Source organism: Onychomys torridus, chromosome 10 (assembly GCF_903995425.1).
Source record: "Onychomys torridus chromosome 10, mOncTor1.1, whole genome shotgun sequence".
Taxonomy (NCBI): domain Eukaryota; kingdom Metazoa; phylum Chordata; class Mammalia; order Rodentia; family Cricetidae; genus Onychomys; species Onychomys torridus.
In genome coordinates this window covers 2,377,831-2,402,587 of record NC_050452.1, presented here as the reverse complement: position 1 = coordinate 2,402,587, position 24,757 = coordinate 2,377,831, and the positions used below count along the sequence as shown (strand labels likewise).

Genomic DNA, 24,757 nt, shown 5'->3' with positions numbered 1-24,757 from the left:
GGCTACCTGCCATAACTGTCAGATAATTTGATGATTTGTATTTTGGTCTCTAAGACTCCAGAAATAACCACTGTTATTCCTTGTTGGACTCCACTAGCTCGTACCTCTATGGACTCCTCTTAGAAATAAGACATACTCACAGGACAGATTTGATCCAAACACATGCTTCAAAAATTAGAATCTTAGGGCACACTGACAGTACATAGTGCTCAGTATCTATAAATCTCTGAAACTGTGAACTCTTCCCACCAAACAGAGCTTGAAACCTTTAAAATTCTAAACTTCCCCTGAGCTCAGAACAATTTATCAAGTCAAATTTATTGCATTGTCCAACTGCATTCTGCTCAATCCTGTTCTTCCAGCCTTAAATCCCTGTAGTTGATATAGCTGCATTCTCTATAGTTGGCTGCTTCTTTATGACCCTGTTGTACTAAATTCCACTGGTAGAGAGCAGGGAGTAATGCAGGGAAGCATTCACAGCAGCACTCCTGACACCAGACTGCCTGACTTTGAACCCCTCATGTGTGATCTGGGCCAAGTTACTTAGTTACCATCTGCCTCAGTTTCCTCTTTGCGTAAGAGCATAATGCTAAGAATCTGTGATTTGAAGTCTGATTATTAGTTTCTGGGACAGTGGGCATGCTATATAATATTAGCTACTCCTACTTATTAATTATAGGAAGGCAGTCTATCATATGTTTAATTTTGGAAAAGTTAAATATCCCAGAGCCTCAGAATTTTAGAAGAGATTTACAGATGTTAAGGACCCTATTCCAAACACAACTTCATCTTAAGATATTGCTTATAAGAGATCCACACATTCCCATGACCTAGACAGCAAACCACAGCAGATCAGTGCCCAAAGCCTGCTGCTTCTAAAATATCCCAGAGAGGAGAGGAAGGATACAAACAAAACCATGAAAAAAAATTAAACATTAATTTATTTTGTCATGCAGTAAAGGAACAGAGACCAGTAAGTGACAGGACACCATGGCAGTAACATGAAAGTCCTAAAGGCTTTTCTTTATGGATACTTTTAGTACTGGTAAAACATCTACAATGTAAGAAAAATTACCCTGATTGCCTGCCTTTTAACCTATGAGGAAATCAAGACCTACAGATGTTGAGTTCAAAGTTCATATAACTGGGAAAAGCCAGTTAAAACTTGAATACAGCCCTGCAGGCTCTAAGCTTCATGCTCTGTCACCATTGTCTGGGTTATCTTAGGGTGTATCTGCCATTCCTCAGCCTTTCTATCTGACTACAGGAGATTTGCTACTATGATTAGCAGAGTCAAGGCACACACTCCCCATTAAGTTTGGGGGGGCTGTGGCGGAGAAACCTCATGCAAATCACATAAACTATGGTGTCTGGATTCAAAGTTATGCATGATCCAGGCAAATAATAAAATGGCGTAAGGGCTTTTAGGTTACCCAGCCTCAGATTGCCTGTAGCTTGCAAAGGCAGGCATTGAGACTGGAGGTCTTGGCATCATAGCTAGAAGAGCTGTCATAAACTTCATTAAAACTGAAAACATTGACTCTCAAAATATAGTGGTAACACATTGGAAAGACATGCAGAAAGTGTTCAAATTGTATCTGACCAAGGACTGGAAAGATGACTGAAAAGCATTTCCAGGACCAATAAGACAAAATCAATACAGAAATCAACAAAAGATTTAGACAAAATATTTAAAAGTAAATTTTACCATAGGCTAATGAAAAATGCTGTGTTATAGAAATGAGAGAAATGCTATGTGAAACTGCACAAATACAAGTTAGCCACCAGAAGGAATAGCTTTGCAAATGCAATTACCAAGTGTCAGTAAAGTCACAGAGCAAAGTGAGAATGGAAAATGAAAAATGTTATAACCATTGCTTATAAAGGTAAGCATACAATTCCACTCCTTAAGTATTTACCTAAAAGAAAACTGCATACCTACTCAAAAAATTTTCAATGAGTGCTCAAAACAGCTGAACAATCCAAATAGCCATCAAAAAGCCAACAGAAAACTTGAGATATAATCACACAATGGAATGCCACACATCAATGAAAAAAAATGAACTTCTGAGTCCTTAACAAGGCTTCATCTCAAAAGCATGCTAAGTGAAGGAAACCACATCCAAAATAATTGTATGCTTCATGGTTCTAGTCACATGAACTTCTGAGATGAACAGCTGCAGGGGAACAAGGGTGCACACAGAGAGATCAACCAAGAGTTGTAGTAATCCAGACGGAAGATTCTAAATCAGGGTGGCTGCAAGGACACCGAAAAGCAGTTCACTTCTGAGTGCATCTCACAGAGAAAGTCAATGCAGGTTTCTGAGAAATGAATGAATGCTTGCAGCGGAGAAATGAAGGGGACAGATGAGAGCACAAGGAAGGAGGGAATTCCTCTGGATTGAAATTGGGAAGCTGGTGGGTGGAGCAGGCTGGGGGAGTGGATGAGGCCACAATGTGTTCAATCTGAAATGCCTATCAGAAGTCTAAATAAAGGTAGCAAACCAGCAGCTGGGTGTGCAAGAAGATCACTGGACTAGAGACAAACAATTGGGAGCCTTTTGCCTTGTTGTTCCAAAGAAAAGGCTGAGCAGAGTTTAAACAAGAGAGGTGTTTTTATTTTACAAAAAAAAAAAAAAAAAAAAAGGAGAATCTACTTTTTAAAATAAAAAAAAAAAGCAGTTTGGATTCACTGATGACAAGTGGGGTCAGGAGAACTTACTAGAAACATACAGCAAAAGTCTTTGCTACAATCATCGAAGTCTTGCTCACTCTATGTATTCTGAGGACCATCTCACACTCATCTGTCCCGTCCGGTGCTGAGTCACCACACAACAATGTCTAGGTAATCCTTCTACCCCAAAGACAAAAGAGCGGCAACCACCTGGCAGGGCTCCCCATCCGGTCCCTGCCAACTCCCTGCTTCCTCAGTTTCTGCAGTCTGCTTCTGGACAAGCTTGTCGGGAGCCCCTCCAAGTCATCAGGTTTTATTACTTCTGAAATTCATTTGGTAACTTGGTTCTTAAAAGGCACACCCCCAGCCAAAGGGAACTACCGGCTCTAGGGCTAGAGAAGCTATCATAGATCTGTGTGGTATGACTTGATAAAGTAGGGTAAAAAAAATTCTCTTCAGATTCCTGAAATTCCACTATTATGAGAGATGGAAGCAAAATGCCCTTCGCTTAACTTAACAACAACACCACACACACACACACACACACACACACACACACACACACACACACACATAAACACACGACAAGGTGAGGGCTGGGGACAGGCATGCATTCAGGCAGGCACACATTTAGTTTGCATGAGGGCCCACTCCCAACACGGAGCACCTAGTAGGCCAGGAAATGAACACATTCATTCTCACCATTCACCATTTGAGGAAGCAGACTCCTCCCCCAGCCAAAAAATAAAAATCTGAAATGAAAAGCAAAGGAGCAGCTCTGTGAATAACCTTAATTTACTTTCTCAGGAATCACTTGTTGAGATTTTTTTTTTTTTAAGTCATGTCTGTAGAACCTAAAAAGCTCTATGGGAGTGATATTTGGGCATCACATCTCAAATTCTTGTGAATGAGGGGCCTACCGCAGAGGACAGCTGGGCACCCCCAGACCCCAACGCCTAGAGGCGCGCTTTCCCGCGGGCTCATAGCCTGGGCTGGGCGCTTGCGCCTCCCTCTCTCTCCTCCGCCCTCCTTCGCCCTACTTCTCCTCCCTTTCTCCTCCTCCTGTAGCTGCTGCTGCTGCCAGACCTCGCCATTTCAGACCCACCGGGCTGCCCTCCCCTGCGCACTCCTTCGCTGCCAGGGCAGGAGAGCAGCGTGGCCACCCGCAGGTAGGAGCCCCAAGCCGAAGTCGCAGGGTGCGCGCTGCACCCTCGAAATGAGGTGGGGTGACCCAAGAACTGTCTGAGTCTGTGCAAACCGGTAGAGGAGAGTGGTGGAGGTGAGGGTCTGGGAATGAAATCTGTCAGCCTATGCCACTACTTGGGTGACATCTGTTAGGATGGGCAGAGTGTGAGCGCTGGCTACCAACCCCGAGAACTTGGCTGGTGACCGGTGGTCGTTAGGTTCAGTGACTGATGTGGGAGATTTGAGAGGCACCTGGATTGCGCAGCGGCTAGTTGGAAGCTAAAGCGCTCAGCGACTCCAGCTGACAGGAGAATAGTAGTTTACACCTAAGAAAATGGAGCTCAATTCCCTTCAGGCACCAAGCCAGGCACCCCAAAGCTGGTACCCAGTGCTGCGGTGCAGTCTGATGTCCTACCCTAGGCAGCTTAGACCCTGTGCATAGCACATTTTGAGACCTGGGAACGAAGGAACAAGGGATCAGTGACTTTGAGCTGCTGATCTCCGATGCCCTGAGTTTGGAAAAAAAAGTTGTGCTCTTAGAGCGCAGAGGTTTAAGGGAGGGTACTGGAGAAGTCGCTCTGCAGTGAGAGATATTCTACCAGGAACTTGGTGTTTGCTCTTCCAGTTTTGTTTGGGTATTTTGGACTTTTTTTTTTCCACCTAAGGGAAAGAAAGTCTTGAGGTCACGTGATTCATATTGGTTCGCAGGTATTTTTGCTGATGGGGAACGAACTTCATCAGCTAGAGGTGAGCCATGTGGGTACTCTAAGGTTCCAACAGACAGAGGCTCCTGATTTCCACCTCCGAGGAGGGCCGGGGTCGCATAGTGGTTTTTGGAATTGATCATATTCTATAGCCCCCTTTGACTCCCCTTTTTCGGAGCCTGATGCGTAGGCACGGCATAAGTACACGCTGAACGTCCTTAGTATGGGATGAATGAAATGAATAAAATGAGGTTCTGCTGCGGTTTCTCCTTTTGGTAGCTGGGGGCAGGGTGAGAAAGCAGACTGGAAAATGGGTATCTTGGGCTCTCTACCCTCCCTTTCTTGCTTGTTTCTTCACTGCTAAAGTTTTGATTTTCCAGGCAGCAGACACTAAGCATATCTTTGTGTTTACCCTAGAAAGTCAAGATGTTGCAAACACTTTTCCTGACTATGCTGACGCTGGTGCTGGTCAAGTCACAGGACACCGAGGAAACCATCACATACACGGTGAGGAGTGATGGAATTTGAGATAAGCGTATTGAGTGGTAGTCTATGACACAGATTTTACCTACCTCTGCCAGGGTAAGCAGGTTGTGCATGTGAAGCAAAGTAACTTAAACAACACTTTAATATGACTCAGATTTAGGATTCCTGATAAAACTGCCCTGAGTCCTTTAAAAGGTGCATTCAGATCACAAAATGAAATGGGGATCAAACTAGAACGAGTTGTGAAAGACCCAAAATGAGCACTTTAATATTCAATTCTGTATAAGCTACATGTTTCTATGACACTCAATGAACTGATGGGATTGAGGAATCTGGATGCCTGGCTACATGCAGATAAAATCACTGCATTCAGAGTAACACTCAAGTCAAATAAGAATGTATCATATAAGGACACTGTCTCATCTGTGCCTGTGACCTCTGTCCTTGTGAAGCCAACTTTGCTGAATTCATGGAGGCTGTCCACTCATGTAAGAGCTCTGCAGATAGTTTATCAGTCAGTAGGATACAGCACTTGCTAAAGTGGATTTAAAATACAGTGTCCTGGTCTTGCAACTTCTATTGGCATTTCTGAGTCAAATTTGATCAATTAATTAGTTGCATCAGTATAACCAATGTTTAATAACATTAAAATATATTCTGACCCCTCCCATGCCCAGTGTGTGAGGAGAGAACAGGGCAGTGCTCACCTCAATGTGATGAGGTGCTGTGTCCTGTTTTGTGGTTTCTAACTTAGTGTCGTGAGATGAATGACATGTGTCCTGGGTGAGTATATGAAAAACACATTTTTCTACTTCTTTCCAATTTTTAAAATTAAGTACTCCTACTAAAAAGAATGCAAATGTTTTTAGAATAAAACTCAGAAGTGAGCTAACATCAATTACTAATAATAAACATTACCTCACTTTTGCATTATGTTATCTCTAGATTATTGTCACCCATTCAGCAGATGTTCCCTTCTGCTGTTCAGATCAACTGTAAATAAAATTGGTTAGTGAAAATACTGTGTTAATTTAACATTAGAATAAAGAAAAATGAAAGCATGTGCTGTGTATCTTTAAATGAAAATGTTTTGTTACTCAGGCTAAACTTACTACAATATCAGTGAGCTATTATTTATCTAATAAAAGAGTTTGCTCCTTTTTTCTGAGACTCTGTCCTAGAAATCACTGTGAAGCCTGGTCTGGACTTAAATGTATGTTTCCATCTCAGTCTCCTGGGCAGATAGTACTGCTTTTAGATTGCTTATCTCATGTTCCTCCTTTTCAAATCACCTAAATATTATTTGATTTTAGCAGAAAGCATCTATTGTGGATTAAGCCCTACAGTTTTAGGATTGTTATTATGAAGGTATTCCAGATATGATGCCCTTTTTGTGCTAAGATATAATAAATTAAGTCTATTCTTTTGTAAGATTTGTATGACTAATAACTGATGGTTACAGGACCAGAAGTGACTAACCATGCTTAACCACCTCAGTGTGAACATACTTTTTGCATCCTAGCAGCCAAATGTGAGGTTTGTGATGCTATCCTACTGATAGTGGAATGGAAGAACAGAAAGGTTATCCACTTGATTTAAGGCTACACAGCCAGCAAGTAGGGGAACTCACTTCAATCTAGGCTTGTTTAATAGTAGAGCCATATTAATGTGCTAATGTAATATGCTAAATGCCTAAAATAAACTGCAAATTTTCCTTATTCATCACACAATTATTCAAATGAGCTGCCGTCTTGGCATGCTTTGAAAGATTGGTGTCTACAAAACATACAGTCTTATATTTCCCTTTCATATTAGAGATAGAGTTCACTAACCTATTATTGGATAAATACCTTCATAAACAACTCTCTCATTATCAAAAGAAATTAAGGCTATTTGTTTACTGAGAGAATTCAGCCTTCTATATCAGGGAACATACTGTTGAAAACTATAAAACTTCTAAATAACATTGTCATGGATTATACAAATCACCAAAGAAATAGAAAGAGCAAAAGTGGTTAATGTCAGTGCTAGTATAAAAGAGAATAGCTTAATACTGACTCTTGATGGAGACTCTTGAGCTCAGATCATTCTAGAAAAGCCTCTCTTGGCTCCTTGATGGAGATTCTAAGTTCAGATTGTTCTAGGAAAGCCTTTCATAGCTCCTTGATGGAGGTTCAGACCTCAGATTGTTATAGGAAGGCCTGACATAGCCTCTTGATGGAGCTTCTGAGCTCAGATTGTTCTAGGAAGGCCTGGCATAGCCTCTTGGTGGAGGTTCTGAGCTCAGATTATCCTAGGAAGGCCTGACATAGCCTATTGATGGAGGTTCTGAGCTCAGATTCCTCTAGAAAGACCTAGCATAGCCTCTTGATGGAGATTCTGAGCTCAGATTGTTTTACTCAGATTGTTCTAGAAAGGCCTGGCATAGCCACCAAACACTTTGGGGGTGATCAGGTGAGACAAGTAGAGTGGATGGGGAAGAGGACCTGTGCATATCTGAGGTTACTTTGAGTTCATAGGTGGGGGTGCAAAACCTGACCGGCATGGCTACTGTGCACAGAATGTAAGTATAGGGAGGCTTGCTGTGTCCTGACTGGGCCAGGCAGGAAAACTCCAACTACAAAGGCTTGCCTCTTTGTGAGGCTAGGAAGGCTTGTGTCAATCTGGTAATAAAAGAAATGGAAGAGTGGGCAGAGCTTGAAAGAAAACAAGGGGAGATATCAGAGCCGATTCCCCTGGGTCTTGCATAACATGATGGTGGTCCCTTAAACAGTGTTGGAAAAACTAAGACCAATTAGTGTAAGGGATAATGAATGTGAGTTGAGTTTTCACCCTAGTAGATTTTAGGTATCACTAAAACAGCTACCTTGAGCCCAATGCCTCCACCAGCCAGGTACTTCCTAAGCATTTATTTGCACAGTCAATTCTCACTTCTAGTTAATGAATTTGTCTACTTCACTTTTGGAGTCTGTCTTGGAGCATCTTCTTCACTTTGACTTTTTCAGATACCATCTGATCAAACTACTTCCTGAGTTAAAAAAAAAAATCTGCAGAGGCTTCTTATCTTCTTTAGTGGTGTTTCTCAGGGTATACTCTACAGACAATCTGCATGGCTATTGTCCAAAGTGCCTGTCAAGATTCCAGGCATCCTATTTAGACTGACAGTTAGATCCTTGAGAGCTGAAGAGTCTCCTTCAACCAGCACCCCAAATGATTCAGAGGTTTAGTAAAACCTGGGAATCCTGACCTTCACGGTAAAATCTAGTTCCTCCCTCTCAAGTAGAAGGCTTCCTGGATTCAGCCCTGCCTACCTTGCTGACCTCAACTCCAACCAGAACTATATGTAACTCTTTCCCTCTTCAATAATTTTATGACTCTGTTTATAATGATCGCTATTCCTAAAATTTCCATAGTTCCCTGGGAGAAAAATTGTCATTCAGTAAGACCTAGTTCACTCTTACCTTCTCTGCAATGACTGTCCTCCTGTCCTTTCCCACACAAAAGCACCCCTGACATATCATTCTCTACCCACCTGCTCCTCTGGCCCATGAACTGCCAGAGGAAAATGACAAGGTCACCTTGAATTTCGGACCTGGGACAATGCCTGGCATAAGTAGCTGCTTAGTGGTTGTTCATTGAAGAATGGGAGCTAGGAACAGACCCAGCAGTGAACTCAAAGTCAGAATATCAGGGAAGCTACATACTCAATGATAGGTTCAGAGTGTGAAGGAGACACTGAGACAGATTGCCTTTTTTTGTGTGTAAGAAATTTACTAGAAGAGTTAGTAATGCTGTAGACAGACAGAAGGATGGCAGCATGGCAGAGGCTCTGAGGAGATTTCAGACCCTAATGCTATAGACAGACAAACAGCAGGTGGAGGCTCTGAGGAGTGCTCAAGATCATGAGGCAGAGTGGGCAAGACCCTTATACACATACAGGTTTCATCAAGGAGGGGCTGCCATGCATGCGGTTGATGAGTACTCCATAGTACACTCTTGTAGTCAGGCTGGCTCTGATTCATGGACAATATGGGAGTGGGGGAAGTCTTGCATTTTGCTGAAGGAATGTGATATTGAGGGTAGACTCTTGATGATGGGGGGTTGGCATTTAACTAATGTGCATCCATCATAAAGGGTGTGTCCCTAGTAACCCCTGATTGCTTAGTCTGTTAGCCTGGGGGAATGTACACAGAATGAACTGTGAGGGTAAAAGGAAACATAATTACAGAGGCAGCAGTTGGCCTGGGTTCTAATATCCCCAGCCTTTTTATTTATATAAAAATAAATGGAGGAATAACTTTATATAGAGGGGGTTGAAATACTGGGCACTATGTTCAATCTGACTGTCTCCTGCTGACTGGGGAGGGTGATCATGGAGCTAGAGAGGTACAATAGCCCCTGGTAGAACTTCTGCCTTTGGACCTGTCCACACTCACTGTTGCAGTACAGACAACACAGCTGTCGTTTATTAAAAGCACAGTGACCAAGTACAGCTTTCGAAGGAACATGAAAAATATTGTTCCACGCGTCTCATTGCCAGGAAACTCACTCTTAGAATAGTCAGAAAGGTGGCTCTTAGAAAAGAGAAGTGGTTACCTAAGCTGTGAAGGAAGAAATTCCTGGATCATATTAATCAATTAGCCATCCCGAGCCGGTCTGATCTTCATCCTATCCTCTATAGCTGGTGTAACAGAAGTACTACGTCTCATATTAAAATATTCAAAAACATAGTACATCTTGAAGAAAAGATACAGTAAGTGAAGGAAACAGTTGCTCTAGCGAAGTTTGGGAAATGTCATTTTAAATCTTAGGTTACTCCCAACTGTAGTAATTAAATCAAAGCAGAAGAGAGTAATCTAAGGTGCGTGGGCTCAGTTCATTTTTCTTTAAATTAGAAAAAGTTAGGGTTTGGCTTTTAGAGTTTGGATTAAACTACAGACACACCACAAATAGAGTTTCTTTTGGAAGATTTAAAATAAATTTTTGGTCAATTTCAAATTATGTTTCTTTTATCCTTTTCAAAAACAGTGAAACATTTGAGATTTTTACAAGATGTGAAGTTAGTCCAAGTAGGGTGAGTGGTCTGAGTAAATAAACAGCTACATCAAAACACGATTTAATTAAGGATACAAAATAATATTTACCTTAGTATTACAAACATACCAAACTACATTTCAAGTATTTTTCGCACCTAGCAGAATTTAGGAAATATGAAAGCACAGTACTTCCCTCTAAACTGGAGGGGCTTCTTTTGATTAATGAACCATATCACTGTCTTCACTTCCCACAGGCTTACTGTGAAAAACCACAATTTACTGGTGGTAGTCATTTATTTAATTATCTATCTAGAGGACTGAGGATCATAGTTACAATGAAATTTGTATAAGGGGCCCAATTTATAAATAGATTTAATTATTTGTCTACCAGAATAAGTTTTATAATAAGTATATGAGTTAGCAGGAATACCTCAATAGTAGTAATCTTTTGCAACAGACTCTTTCCTGATATTAAGATGGCGAGTACCCAGCAAGTGAAGGCTTCCCTCAATAGGAAAATATGTTTAGCATTTGGAGAAATCTAATCACAGGTTTTAAATATGTCATTTACTATAATAATAAAATAAAATCCTTAGGCAGTGAGATTACCAATTGGTAAAGGTGCTGGCTGCCATGCCTAACAACCTGCATTCATCCCAGGCCCCACATAGTAGAAAGGGAGAACTGGATGCCCAAAATTGTCCTCTGACTTCCATACCTGAGCCATGGCACACATGAGCCTACACAGATACACATAAATAAGTTCCTAATCTAGCTTTTACAAATATTATTAAGAGAAAATCAGTACTTAAGGAAGCTACAAGGCAATGGTTCAATCATTTGCCATGCAAGTGTGATGACAAGCATCTGGATCCTCATCACATATGTGGTGGGCATACATAGCACCCTGTCTGTAATTCCAGCCTTGGAAGGAACTGCTGCCAAGGATTCTCCAGAGAAAGCCAGCTAGTGAGATTACCCCTAGCCAAGAGCTCTGCTTTTGACCGAGAGACTCTACCTCATTGAATAAGGTAGAAAAATAATTAAGATCATTCCTAGCATCAACCTCAGGCCCCCACATGCGTGTATCCACACACACATACACCTACACATGTGCAAACTTACACACAGACATACATACCACACACACATGAAAATAGAAGGAAAAAAACATATTCTTAAGGAAAACTTAATTAACTTTGAAACAACTACATTATAACGATCTTTCATAAATTACCCATATAAAATCTCTTTTTTAAAAAAAGACATTAACCCTTTTTAATCTTTGTTTCCAACTATACATTTTATATACATAACTTTTATATCTCTTTTTTAATTTGATAGCCTTTTTGCCTAATTTTTAATAAAATATTGAAAACAATTATCTTCTAAATGAAAACTTAGCAAATAATATTGGAAACACAGAAAACATGCATATTGTACCCAAATATCTAACAGGCATAAGTATACACAGCATGGAGATCACCTACGGTCATTGTGAAAGAGAAGTTACATTTATGATGTAACCAAGCACAAATGGTCATTTGTAAATGTCCCTGGATGTCTTTGAACAAAAACCTCTCTATCTTAAAATGTATTTAAACCTATATACATACTCACTCATGCACATACCCACATCTTAAAATATATAGCACTCAGTTATAGCAACTACAGGTCCTATTTAGTTTTTTTCTCGGAATACAGAATGGCAATTAAAGATAATTTATATACATGTGACTTATGTACACAAGCCAAAAAACATCTGCAGCACATAAACAAATGACAGCACATTGGAGTAACATGATTGCATTCAATCCTGAGAGGAACAGAGCATAAAGTGAAGCTCTGTGTCTGAGCAGACAGTGCTGCAGAAGACCCCTGTGGCTTGGAACCAGTTTGAGCAGTTTCAACTAGCCAAAGGTTTTGCCACATGTAGCTGAGAGCAGCAAGAGACCATAGACCTTCATGTCTTGGGTGTGTAGTTCCTGGGATTAGAAGGGAAAGGAAGGAGGTGTGGCTGAAGAAAATCTGGAGATGACAAAGTTTAGGAGTCTGCGATTGAACACAGAAGGAAGTTGCCTGGGAACCAGCAGCACCTCATACTGCCCAGTTCTGGAGCAGCCCTGGAGGGAAACCCTGGAGGGCAGTCCACAGGGAGAGGGAAGGCTATGAGGCAAATGTTCATATGGAGGCCAGACACAAAGGGTGGGAAGCAAAGAAGGGAAAAATTTACAGAGAAGCTCTCACAGGGGAGGAGGGGGCAACAGTGAGCTGCCTGGAAGATCAGAGGAGCAGGGGCCAAAGAAAGAGAATCTGGAGACAGAAATTGAGGAAAAGTGGGCACTGTTCTCATGTGATCAGAACAGAATGCCTGGCTAGAAAAGAAGAAGATTTGTTATCCCCCACAGAGAAAAGTTGCAGTTTCCAGCCAGAGCCAGAGAAAGAAGCTTTTGGGAGTGGGTTTTTAGTAGAATTATGGGAAAAGCATTGCATGATTGGCAGAGTGGAAAGCAGTTCCTATGGTCAAAAAGGGCTCTGGGAGCAGACCCTCTAACTATTTGCCAGTGCACTGTACTGTCTGGAAGAATTCTGATGCAAAAAAATTCCATTAAGAGGTTCCCAGCATCCATTTTCCTTCTGAGGGTGTGACAGATGTCATAAAGAGTAAGACTCAGTTGGTTTAGGGCAATGGAGTCCAGTCCAAGCTCAGAGGAACATTTGATCCAGAACCAAAATAAAGTCAGCAGACAGCAAGAGCTCCTAGTGAACCCCAAAACCTCACCAGTGGAGAAGAGAGGAGGTTATTTGGATGGAGAAAAGCAGCAAGGGTAGAGGGGCCCCCAAAGGACGATCTGCTTCAGTGGTACCCTCTTCTGAGTCACAGCACTGTTACAAACGTTCCAATGTTTGGGGTTTGAGGAGAGATGCTGAGACAATTAGTAGGAGAGACATTAATAGACAAACAGAAGGCATGGCCGAGGCTCTGAGGTTCCAAACCACTATGCTATTGACAGCAAGATAGCAGTTCTCAGGAGAGTTCAGGCCCACGTGGCAGAGTGAGGGGTCCCTTCAGATACAATTCAGGGGAAGGTGAGAGGTCCTAGGCCATGCAGTTAATGAATAGTCCACAGTACGCAGTTGCATTCAGGCTGTCCTTGACATCCACAAGGCAATGGGAGAGGAAGGAGTATTGGGTTTTAGGGAAAGAATGTGTGACCTAGATGATCGGGCCAGCATTTAGTTACCTTGTAGCAACCACATGGGGTGGGTCCTATGAACACTTGAGAGCTTGAACTCTACTAGCCTGAGGATGGAGAGAGAAACACCTACAGGTAGACAGGATCTGAGCACCAATGGGTGCAGGGGCGGGGAGAGATCTACTAAGAAGATCATCAGGAAGACTTAGAAAGATGCAAGAACTCAAGATGGGAGAAAACAGGAAACCTAGTTGATCTTTATTCAATCTTTTTTTTTTTTTGTAAAATTTTCAGTGGGAGAGATAAAAACAATCAGTCAGAAATATTGGGGTGAGCAGTCTCAAATGAGAGAGAAGAGAATTCAAGAAGATGGTGATGGACAATTGTTCCAAACTGTCCCTAAGGTGCCCATTAACCATACTGGTCTTAGAGGGGAGAATGTGGAACTAACTGCCCATCTCATTTCCCTAGGATTCTAGGCATCAGATAACCCTTTTACAGTAGCTTCTTAGGGAAGCCATTTCTTGTCTCCTGACTCCATGTTTGATGTTTTCTTGACAGCAATGCACGGATGGATATGAGTGGGACCCTGTAAGACAACAATGCAAAGGTAAGCTAAGATCTAAGATCCTACCCAAGAACAGCTCTCTGTCTCCATCTTGTTGCTCTTCCTGTCCCAAGTGTGCTAAACCACACTCCATCCTCTGAGGAGATGGCTGACTTATTTTATTACTGACTACAGATATTGATGAATGTGACATTGTCCCAGACGCTTGCAAAGGTGGAATGAAATGTGTCAACCACTATGGAGGATATCTCTGCCTTCCTAAAACAGCTCAAATTATTGTCAATAATGAACAGCCTCAGCAAGAAACACCAGCTGCAGAAGCATCATCAGGTGCCACTGCCGGAAGTGTGGCTGCCAGTAGCATGGCAACCAGTGGTGTGGTACCTGGAGGTGGTGTCATGGCCAGTGCTACTGCAGTTGCTGGCCCTGAAGTACAGACTGGCCGAAATAATTTTGTCATCCGGAGGAACCCAGCTGACCCTCGTTTCTCTTCCAACCCTTCCCACCGGATCCAGTGTGCAGCAGGCTATGAGCAGAGTGAGCAAAATGTGTGCCAAGGTGAGCATGACTTGTACTAACAAGTAAGTTCTTGCCCAAGGCCACCTCCTGGTGAAGATGTAATAGCTCCCATTGATCAAGGGCTTCCCACACAGGACATGGTGCTAAGTGTTTTGTCTGCAGTACTATATGTCATCATTGCAATACTCCGGAAAGGTCCTTGCTCCCAATGTCATTATTATTTTACGGATGAGGAGGCTGTGCCTTAGAAAATTCACCGGTGGTTCCCAACCTCAGCTGCTCTATTTGTAGTCACTTAGGAGCCATTTACCGATTCTCAGAGGCCAAGCCACACCCTAGCACAATTAGTAGCACTCCCTAAGGATGAATTCCAGGCATCAATATTTTTTTAAAGCTCCCAGTGTGACTCCAGTATTTAGCCAAGTTTGAGAATCGGAGGGTACACAGGTGTTAGGCACAGAGCTGGTTTTCAAACCAAAGCAGGGTGGTGCCAGAGTCATAGCTGTCAGGTTATTTGTTTGGAATTTGAAATTGTGCTGTTGACCTACTCAGTAAATGTCCCCCTTCAGTTTCTTAAGCTTTTTTTGTTGGAGTTGCCACTAACTTGTTTTCCTCACTCAAGAGAAAAGAAGGGATCTACTCTCCACTTTGGGGGAGCTCTGCGTTTACAAGGCAGTTTCCTTTAAAGGTCTTATCTCAGCACATTTTCCTTCTGTCACTTGCACCATCTGCCTGGGCTTCTCTGTTTGTTTTCACAGAGTACACATCACTGTGTATTCAGAAACAGCTGCAGACTCATGCTAGCAGAGTGATAAGAATCTTGGGCTTTGAAGATATGTAAGATATTAACTAACTGGACTGTGCTAAGGGATTGTTTGCCTTTTCCTTCTTGACAGATTCTCTCAGAACTGCTTGTGTGATGATTCTTTTATTGAGAATGGGTTATAGGAGATCCCAAACTCCTTTCACATTGCTAGGGGCTGAGTAGGTAGACTCCATAGGATGCACAAGCCTATCATCACCATACACACTGGGCAAGGGAGAGGGCCTAGGGGCTCTGCCCTTCTACTTTGTCATGAATGAAGTCATAAATCCCTAAAGAATTAGTGCCATCAAGCATTAGTGGGACATGTTCTATTCTTTAGTGCTTTGTTCTGTCTTCAAAATAGAGACAGGAGCTTTTGAATGGCTTGTAAGTTAAATGAGGAATTCGTCCTGCTCTGGTTTTTATTATTTGATATTTTGTGGGCAAATTTTAAGTCACCCCACATTAACAGCAAACTCATGCAGTGATGGTGTCACCTTTCAGTGGATCTCAGAGGAGCATCTGTTTTGTATTATTGTCATGAGTCAGAATTCCAGTATTGATGATGAATGCTTTAGCATCTGCTTGATATTCTGGTATCTAATTTAGGATTATGACAATGAGATAAACTGATGAGGTTATATGAGAATATATGTATTTTGATGAACACTGGTGAAAAATACCTTCAGTTTATTTCAGATATACCATCTCTTAGTTGAGTTATTTGACTACATTAACTTAAAAGTTTTGATGGTATTTTTTTCTGAAATAAAGTATCTTTGATGAAGTTGTTTAGATTTTTTACATTCTGAGTTATTTTTAGCCCTTTAGGTATTGTATACTTTAATGATACTTGAAAGAAAAACAGATAAAGATAGGGTTATTAATCAAAGTAGTTCATGGTTCATCATTGGTACTTTTGGCTGAACTGAGGAACAATGCCTAAAACTGAATGAAGAAATTTTAGAATAAAATAAATCCAATACACATATTGGGTATAGAAGAAACACACTTGTGAATAGTGAAAATGAAATCCTATGCAATTTTCCTTTAAAATATTTAGACTAGTTACCTATAGTTCTATGTCTAGGGGCAAGACCCCTTGAAATTCCCCTTCCTTATTAACATGCCCATTGATATTGCCATTGTTCTGATCTTGTTTGTGCAGCCATTTCTAGGAGAGACTGTTTTACAGCGGACGTCCTGGCATTCTGACTTTAACAATCTTTTAACTACCTCTTCCCCGACAGCTACAGGAACTGTGATGTAGATGCAGATGTAGGGGCTGGGCTCACCACAATCTGTTGACCTCTGCATTGTGTCCAGTTTTGGTTTTCTCTGATAGTCTCCATTTGCTGTGAAGAAGGGCTTCTTTGGTAAGGGGTGGCAGCTACACTTACCTGTGGGTATAAGGAGAAGATTTGGAGTTGTAGTAAGGAATTGTGCTGGTCTAACCAAGTGATGGTAGTTGATTCTTTTCTAATACTCAGGATTGCACTAGCCCTAGAACTGGCTAGGTTTATAGTATTGGCGTGACTTTCCTCCTGTTGAATGGGCCTTAAATCCAGTTAGAGAGCTGTTGTTACCACTAACATATTAGCAACACATAGTGCACCTTTATGAATATACTTCTAATCATTGACATGGTTCATAGGTACTGCATCTGGGTAGCACCTCTCTTGGCAGCTTTCATAGTATTTTCTGGAACCATGGAGGCTAGACCACAGGAAAGGGGCTTTCAGCTCAGATCCAGGTTGAATCATCTGGGTCATGTGCCTTCAGTGTGTGGTGTTTTCATCAATAGGGACCAACCTCAACCCCTGATATGCAACCAATGACTACATTAATAATCTAAATCTTTTGGGAGTTACTTGGACTACCCTGACCAACCATTCAAAAGGAGATTTCTTGTGCCCATTACCAAGATTTTTATTAGTCTGTGATTCTTGTGGGGAGCACTGCAGCCAAAGTGGTTTAAGTTCCTTTAACACACACACACACACACACACACACACACACACACACACACACACACGGTATGTACACACAGACACATATGCAGAGACACACACACAAGGACACACAGACATAAACACCCAGATACACACAGGTCACACACACACTCTTCTATGCATTCTGTATGATTTTATGTAAATATAAAATAATGATTCATTAAGGCTTTATCAAGCAACCTTGGTTTTCTTTGTCCTTCATTCCTCCTCCTCTGTACTGACCCTTTCCTCCCCACTGGGAGTCCCCTTCCCTGTTTTACCTTTCCCATTTCACATCACCTGTATCCTGCCATCCCCTACCCAGCGCAGCACCTTTCCTGAACCTGACTCCACACTCAACACCTATGATCTCTGTGGCAGCTCCAAGTTAAATCCTCATATCTGAGGATTTGGGGCTAGGAACTGCAAAGGGGGAGAACATGTCACAGTGTCTTTCTGGGTCCAGTCATCTGACTCAGTATAGTCTTTTCTAGGCTTATCCTCTTACCTGAAAACTTTATGGTGTCACTTTTTTTTAAACAGGTGAATAGTATTCCAATGTGTTCATGTACCACATTTGTATTATTTATTCATCTAGTGAAGGACATTTAGGTTGTTTCTACTTCCTAGCTATAAGGGATGAACCCCCTTATTCATTATCCAACTGAGAGGGAGGAGAGAAAGGAGGGAAGTGATATAATTCTATTTCAATTTAAAACATTTTCAAAAACCTGCAGGAACAGACATATTTAATTAATAAAAAAGGAAAAGATGGGGACTGGAGAGATGGCTCAGAGATTAAAAGCACTGTTTGCTCTTCCAAAGGTCCTGAGTTCAATTCCCAGCAACCACAAGGTGACTCATCTGTAATGAGATCTGGTGCCCTCTTCTGGCCTACAGGGATATGTGCAGACAGAACACTATACATAATAAATACATGAATCTTTTTTTCCTTTTTTTAATTATTATTATGTGTTTTAGTTTTATACATCAGCCATGGGTTCCCCTGTCCTCCCCCCTCCCACCCCCCCCCCCACTTTCCCCCAGCCCCTCTCCTCCATTCCCATGTCCTCCAGGACCAAGACACCCCTGGGGATTCATTTAAATCTGGTGGATTCAGTACAGGCAGGTCCTGTCCCCTCCTTCCAGACTGAGCAAAGTGTCCCTGTGTAAGCCCAAGGTTCCAAACAGCCAGCTCATGCACTAAGGACAGATCCTGGTCCCACAGCCTGGATGCCTCCCAAACAGATCAAGCTATTCAATTGTCTCACTTATCCAGAGGGCCTGATCTAGCTGAGGGCTCCACAGCCTTTGGTTCATAATTCATGTGCTTCCATTCATTTGGCTATTTGTCCCTGTGCTTTTTGTAATCTTGGATTCAACAATTCACGCTCTTGCAGTCCTTCCTCCTTCTCGACAGTTGGACACCTGGAGCTCCACCTGGGGCCTGGCTGAGGATCTCTGCATCCACTTCCATCAGTTATTGGATGAGAGTTCCAAGACGACTGTTAGGGTGTTTAGTCATCTGATGACCAGACTAGGTCAGATCAGGCTTTCTCTCAAGAGAAATAAATCTTTTTTTTTTTTTTTTAAAGGAAAAGCTCTTTTTTTATAAAGCTTCAGTAGCCATGTATGTAGGGTACAATTTCCCAGCACAGACACAGCTATGTTACATGCACTCTGTCTAATTGGAAAATTGTATCTTTAAGTAGTCACTTAACTATTTTTCAGGTTACTGGATGAAATTTTACCTTATGTTTATTAAATTAATTAGCATACCAAAAGATATATTTAGATTACCTTACAAAGTTATTTTTCACATATTAAAATACCATAATTCTCAGTTCTCTGGGGATTTTTTAATTACAAATTAAAATTATTCAGCACTTTGCTTATAGAAAATATACATACATAGCTATCTATTATATACAGAACAGAGTATTTAATCTAAACTGTTCTAAATAATTCAGCAATTTCTAAAATTTGGACTTGGGAATCTGTACTATGAAAAGCAGGGTTAAAAGTTTTTAAATGACTTAAGGCTTAAGCTGGTTTGTTTTCCACCTCCCAATTTTGCAAATAATCCAATAAATGTGGATTTACTTAATTGTTGATAAAAAGGGTTATTTCATATGATAACAATAGAATAATCTGTCTAGGGATCTGACTAATATAAGCCGAGTCACACGTGCCCATTTATTATTGAGCTAATCAAATATGCAGCCTAGCTCCTTCTAGTTGACTGCAGATGTGTGACATTTTCATTCCAGGCCAGCAGCACAAAATAACATTTTATAACCAGTGTGAAAGTGTGAGGGCCTCTGCTTACAACAACAGTGTGCTCCAGGGACCTAGATCCCTGACATCACAATGCCATTCCTGGAGCTCTCTCTTAATGAACTTCCCTGCTCCTTTTAAATGATGCATGAGTGTGTCCAGTAAGCTCAACACATTTACCATGGCTGGCTGGATTAGGATAAATGAAAGCTTACACATGAGTCATAGTTGTACAAAAATTATTTCTTCTTTCTACATATATTTTTCAACAAGTATACATCATTACATAATCCAAAACTGAGAACTCTTTATGCAAGTGCTGTGGTATCTATTGTGTTTCTGTCTTAAACCATGTTTTCAAATGCACCATGCCAATCACACTTTTAATAGAACTACCATTGAATATTTTTAATAAAATATAGCCAACTTTCTACGTCAACAGTTTAATGAAAACATGGAGGTCTTATTCCTTTCCACATACGTTTCCAGAGTTTTCAGTCTTGTACAAAACCAAAAGGCTTGAAATATGATACAACATCCAAAGATCAAGTCATGTCATGTTGATTTTTTTTAAAGTAATTCTTGACAAAGAAGAGTTCAATAGGGGAACCAGACACACTGGAGTTATAAATGGCTGGCATTATCTTTACAGATACACAATTACATGGTCATTTTGGTGTTACATATCTACAGTCCATGTGATATCATCTACCTCAGAGACAATAGAAATTTGTCTAGAAAAGCAAGTTGAATGAATAGGAAGTACATTAGAAATCATCAATTACTCACCTCTAGTTTCCTATGTTGTTGCTATGCAGTCCCTATGTGACCTTCCTCAGAGGAATGGAATTAGAACTCACTAGTTAAAGTCAAGAATGAATTTTTCTATCATATAGAATTTTCTGAGTACTAGCTTTATAGGAGAAAAAATCATTTTGAAACTGGCAGTAAGAGAAAATATAAATTGCCCAATTTAAAGGAATTTGTTTGTTTAATTGAACTTTAAAAAATGGGACATTTTACATGGCTTATAATAAAATGAAAGATAATAACTTGGTCACCTTTCACAGTGACAACCACTAATTAATGAAGGAAACTAACTAGGCCATCAAAAATGAACTCAAAATGGCTCAGTGAATAAAGGCATTTGTCACCAATTCTAACCACCTGAGTTTGATACCTGGGTTCCTAATAGTGAAAGGAAAAAGATTACTTCTAATAGTTGCCCTCTAACTTAAACATGCAGGCCATGTCATGCACATATAAGCCCGGGCACATGCACTCTTGCATACACACACACATGCAATCAATAAATCATTGTCATAAAAAATTTTAAAGATACCCAGTGAAATGGACTTAGAGTCAAGTTCAGAAGGCAGAATCTGGATTGTATTCCAGATAATATATACATAGATATAGATACAGATATTATGTATTATAGATAATATATACATAGATATAGATATTATGTATTACAGATAATATATACATAGATATAGATACAGATATTATGTATTACAGATAATATATACATAGATATAGATACAGATATTATGTATTATGGATAATATATACATAGATGTAGATATTATGCATGTATAATGTAAGGCACCAGAGAAAATGTGAACACATATTTTAGGGTTTCCAATTGCTTTTGTCCAAAAGCTATCACGATGTTAGAACTGAAGTTCTTGTTTCACCAAATGTCGAAGTGAACAGGACAGGTAGCCATCCCAGCACATCTCCAGATGCCATGTGTCTCACAGCTTAGAGACAATCGAACTATTTGTTCAGGTAAAGGTAGTGCTAGTGAAATGGTTGGTTGGTTGGCTGGTCGGTTATAGTACAATATACAATATGACAATAATCCTAAATATCTATTAATATACAAAATATCCTAAAGTAGAGCATACATACAGTATGACAAATATAATTTTACATTTGTATCAATATACAAACATTTCAAATAAGAGTAGAAATATATGTACATTACAAATATAGTTCTGTATTTGTATCAATATAGAAACTATCTTAAATAGGAATATAAAATAGTTTACATTTGTATCAATATACAAGAATCCATAACAGTGCAATTTATCTAAGGCTGATATTTTACTAAATTAGTTTACTAGTATGTATAATAATCTACCTTAATATTCCTAAAACTATCCATTCCTTTTTCTTTTCTTAAGAATACTGAGTTCAATATTTTCTGCCACCTCCAACCCTATAACCATTATCCATAATCCTGAGAAACACGAAACCTTTGGGGAAAAAAAAAAGAGTATCATTTTTTTTTAGAATTGTTTCTTGCTGTTTAGGGGGCGACAGTATCTCTGTGAGGTCCTGTAAGAAAGCTCAGATAGTTAGGTCTCAGTTGGACTAGCTGTAGAGTCTATAGCCAGTCTCAGAGTCATGGGTAAGACTGTCTGAGATTCTGGCTAGAAGTGTAGTATGATGGGCCATCTTATTATGGAATTATCTTGGAGAGTTTTCAGCCTAAAGTTGATCATTGAATAATGTTTGTGGATACTATGGCATCATTCTGGATTGGGTGTAGTCATTGTTGTGGGTTCCCATCTTCCTTCTGGAGACTTCAGAGATTGCTATTGGAAAGGCTTATTTTTTTTTTTTTTTTTACTGTGGAAAAACTTGGACATTTTCAATATCAAGATAGAAAGTTTGAGATTTATACTGAATAAAGAAGGAATTCTTCAAAGGCAAGGAAAAGCATAGAAAGAAATAGAGTCTAGACGAAAATGGTCCCTAAATTATTGGTTTTCTTCTGTTCCACACTGGGTGGCTCTTCTGATAGGAGACAGAATCTCTTAACCTTTTTCTTTTATCACCATACTTGGGTTTAGAGATGGAGAGAGCCACATTCCAACTCCAAAGCCAGCTTGATTTATAATTGAATCGGGACCACAACTATTCTAGAGTTAAAGAGATATTGATGTTAGGTAGTGATATATTACCCTGTAGAGTATATTGGTACCAATAGGTTCTTTTCTTCTGTTGTATATGTCTGGGTATTTAAGGCCCTCTGATTTTTGGAAGATGGGTGTTTCTTCAGATGGTTGGTTGGTTTTTGTGAGAAGGTTGTACTATTTTTCTTTTGTCAATTTTGAACTATATTTTCAGTGATTTTTATCCTTTTTTTATTATCTGACACAGCAGCAACTAGAACACTGTGCTCTTACAAAGCCTGGAGGAGCCATGTACTCTAGCAGGTCATCTTCTCAGGCTTCCAGACCAAACCTCCATCCTCTGGTCGACTCTGTGTTATGCTCTGCATGTTTACAGATAAACTACTATTTTGAAAAAGAAAGAAGTAATTATTCATGTACTTCTTTAAAAACCATGAGCTAACATGTTCAGCTTTTTAGATGCTAGGGTAATATTCCTTTTATTTCTTTTATTTTTAAATAGATGTGATCTCATAACCAAAAGAATATTTACAAATTATAGTGTAATCAGGTGGTTCCACATACCTGGCATTGTTTTTAACAAGCAGCTTTAAAATGCTACCCTTTGTTGCTCTGACTAATGTGGTTAGGGTCTTTGGATGCTTAGGTAAGTTTTGTGAGAAAATGCCTAGCTTTTGTTACATATAATTATACAGCCCAGTAAAGAGCTTTGATACAAGAAAACAGGTATTTTGAAAAAGGAAGACTATAATTGTGTAAATTATAACATTAAACTGAAAAATACTTAAAGCAGAAAGAAAAATGGTTATTTAAAACTGCTTATGGTTTTTCATTGTTAATTAGCTTTTAGTATCTGAAAAGTATCTAAAGCCAACTTAATAGATAGGACTGAAATGTATAGAGAAATGTTGGCTAACCTTTAAATAAATTGCATTGCAATGGATGATTGATTTCCTCCTAAATATATAATACATTTTATTATTTACTTTTCAAAATAGTGTGGTCATTGAATTTTTAGTCAGTTTAAGGTCATTTTAATATGTACTTGTTAAGAATATATGTATGCATCTGATTCATATGGAGAAATGCCCTTAAAATTTCTTCATAATAGACAGGTGGTAGTGGCACATGCCTTTAATCCCAGAATTCAGGAGGCAGAGGCAGGTGGATCTCTGAGTTCAAGGCCAGCCTCATCTACAGAGTAAGTTCCAGGACAGCTAGGGCTAGAGAAACCCTGTGTCAAAATAACAAAAATAACAAAAAACATTCTTCACAATCATAACAACTGGTGTAAAAGGATAGAAGAGATCAATGTGATGGTTCTCCTTCCTGAGAAAACTGTGGTGTAGGGATCCTGACTCCAGTGCTTTCAAAGTATGATCCCTCCCTAAACCAGAAGCTCCAAACACATTTGGTCACTTACTAGAAATGTGGATTTCTGGGTCCCATACCTACAGAATCAAAAAACTCTGGAAGTAGACCACAAACCCACACTGTAATAATCCTCTTTCTGATACCTGCTCAATCTGAGAATGAATGTTCTAGCTTAACCTAAGCTTTTAGGAAGCTGTGTGAGCCATATAAGTCAGAAGGCAGTATCAGAATACCCTTTGAACATGAGTAGCAAAGAGAAAGTATAAAGACATACATGCTGCTGTAGGGTAGGATGATACTGTATCTTCCTTCTCTTCCTACTGAAGTTATTAGCACATGGTCATAGGGCCATAAGCCACTGCTGGAACTATGTCTCTGACCCAAGGACATGATAATGTACAATCTCAAAGAAAGGGAGTAACAGGGGAGCCCCACAGCTCTCTGTAAAACCTGAAAAGGTGAAATCTCCACACTGCCAGAGTGAAGCTGTAGCTGTGTTCTGATTGTGATGAGTGGCCCTCGGTGACACCTGTGTCTTCTCTATGGAGCTCCCAATAAGCTCATGACACAGACTTGTGGTGTGAAGCAGTATGATTTGGAGGTTCAGTGCACACTGAGCCACAGAATAGATGGAAGTTGTCTCTGGCTTTGGCCCCAAAGCAATACGGAATCTTCCCAGTGTCGTCAGTGCAGATGACCATCCCACTCTGTTAGTACTCTGTGAGTCATCAGGCATTTGAAAAGTACATTGTGTCTTCTTTTCCATATAAACTTGATCAAAGATGTGCTTCCCATCACAGGAGGGGATTCTTGTAAAGACTGGTTAACACTTCATCTGTGGAATGAATTTCCCTCTCCCCACAGAAGAGCAAAGCAGCAGCAGATTAGAGTAGAATTGCAAGCCTGGGAAGCTTCAAGAATGTGCAAAGGAACTGGCTTGTTATTTCTTTGTCCAGCAGAAAACCCCAAGCTATATTCTCTGAAATCAATAAGTCTCCTTTTGTAAGGATTGTC

General features: G+C 40.2%; 1 protein-coding gene across 4 annotated transcripts in view; it reads left to right on the top strand.

The window, feature by feature from the left end:
* Nucleotides 1–3,703: 3,703 nt before the first annotated feature.
* Efemp1 (EGF containing fibulin extracellular matrix protein 1) overlaps nucleotides 3,704–24,757 on the top strand; it is a 68,762-nt gene continuing 47,708 nt past the window's right edge. For 2 of the 4 annotated variants that reach the window (XM_036201216.1, XM_036201213.1), the window contains exons 1-4: nucleotides 4,587–4,606; nucleotides 4,981–5,070; nucleotides 13,844–13,892; nucleotides 14,025–14,408. In XM_036201216.1, the coding sequence (XP_036057109.1) occupies nucleotides 4,990–5,070; nucleotides 13,844–13,892; nucleotides 14,025–14,408 (514 nt within the window). In that variant the 5' untranslated portion in view covers nucleotides 4,587–4,606; nucleotides 4,981–4,989. Of the gene's footprint in view, nucleotides 3,844–3,869; nucleotides 3,954–4,586; nucleotides 4,607–4,980; nucleotides 5,071–13,843; nucleotides 13,893–14,024; nucleotides 14,409–24,757 lie in introns of those variants that run through there. The other 2 variants (XM_036201214.1, XM_036201215.1) reach the window with 2 other exon arrangements.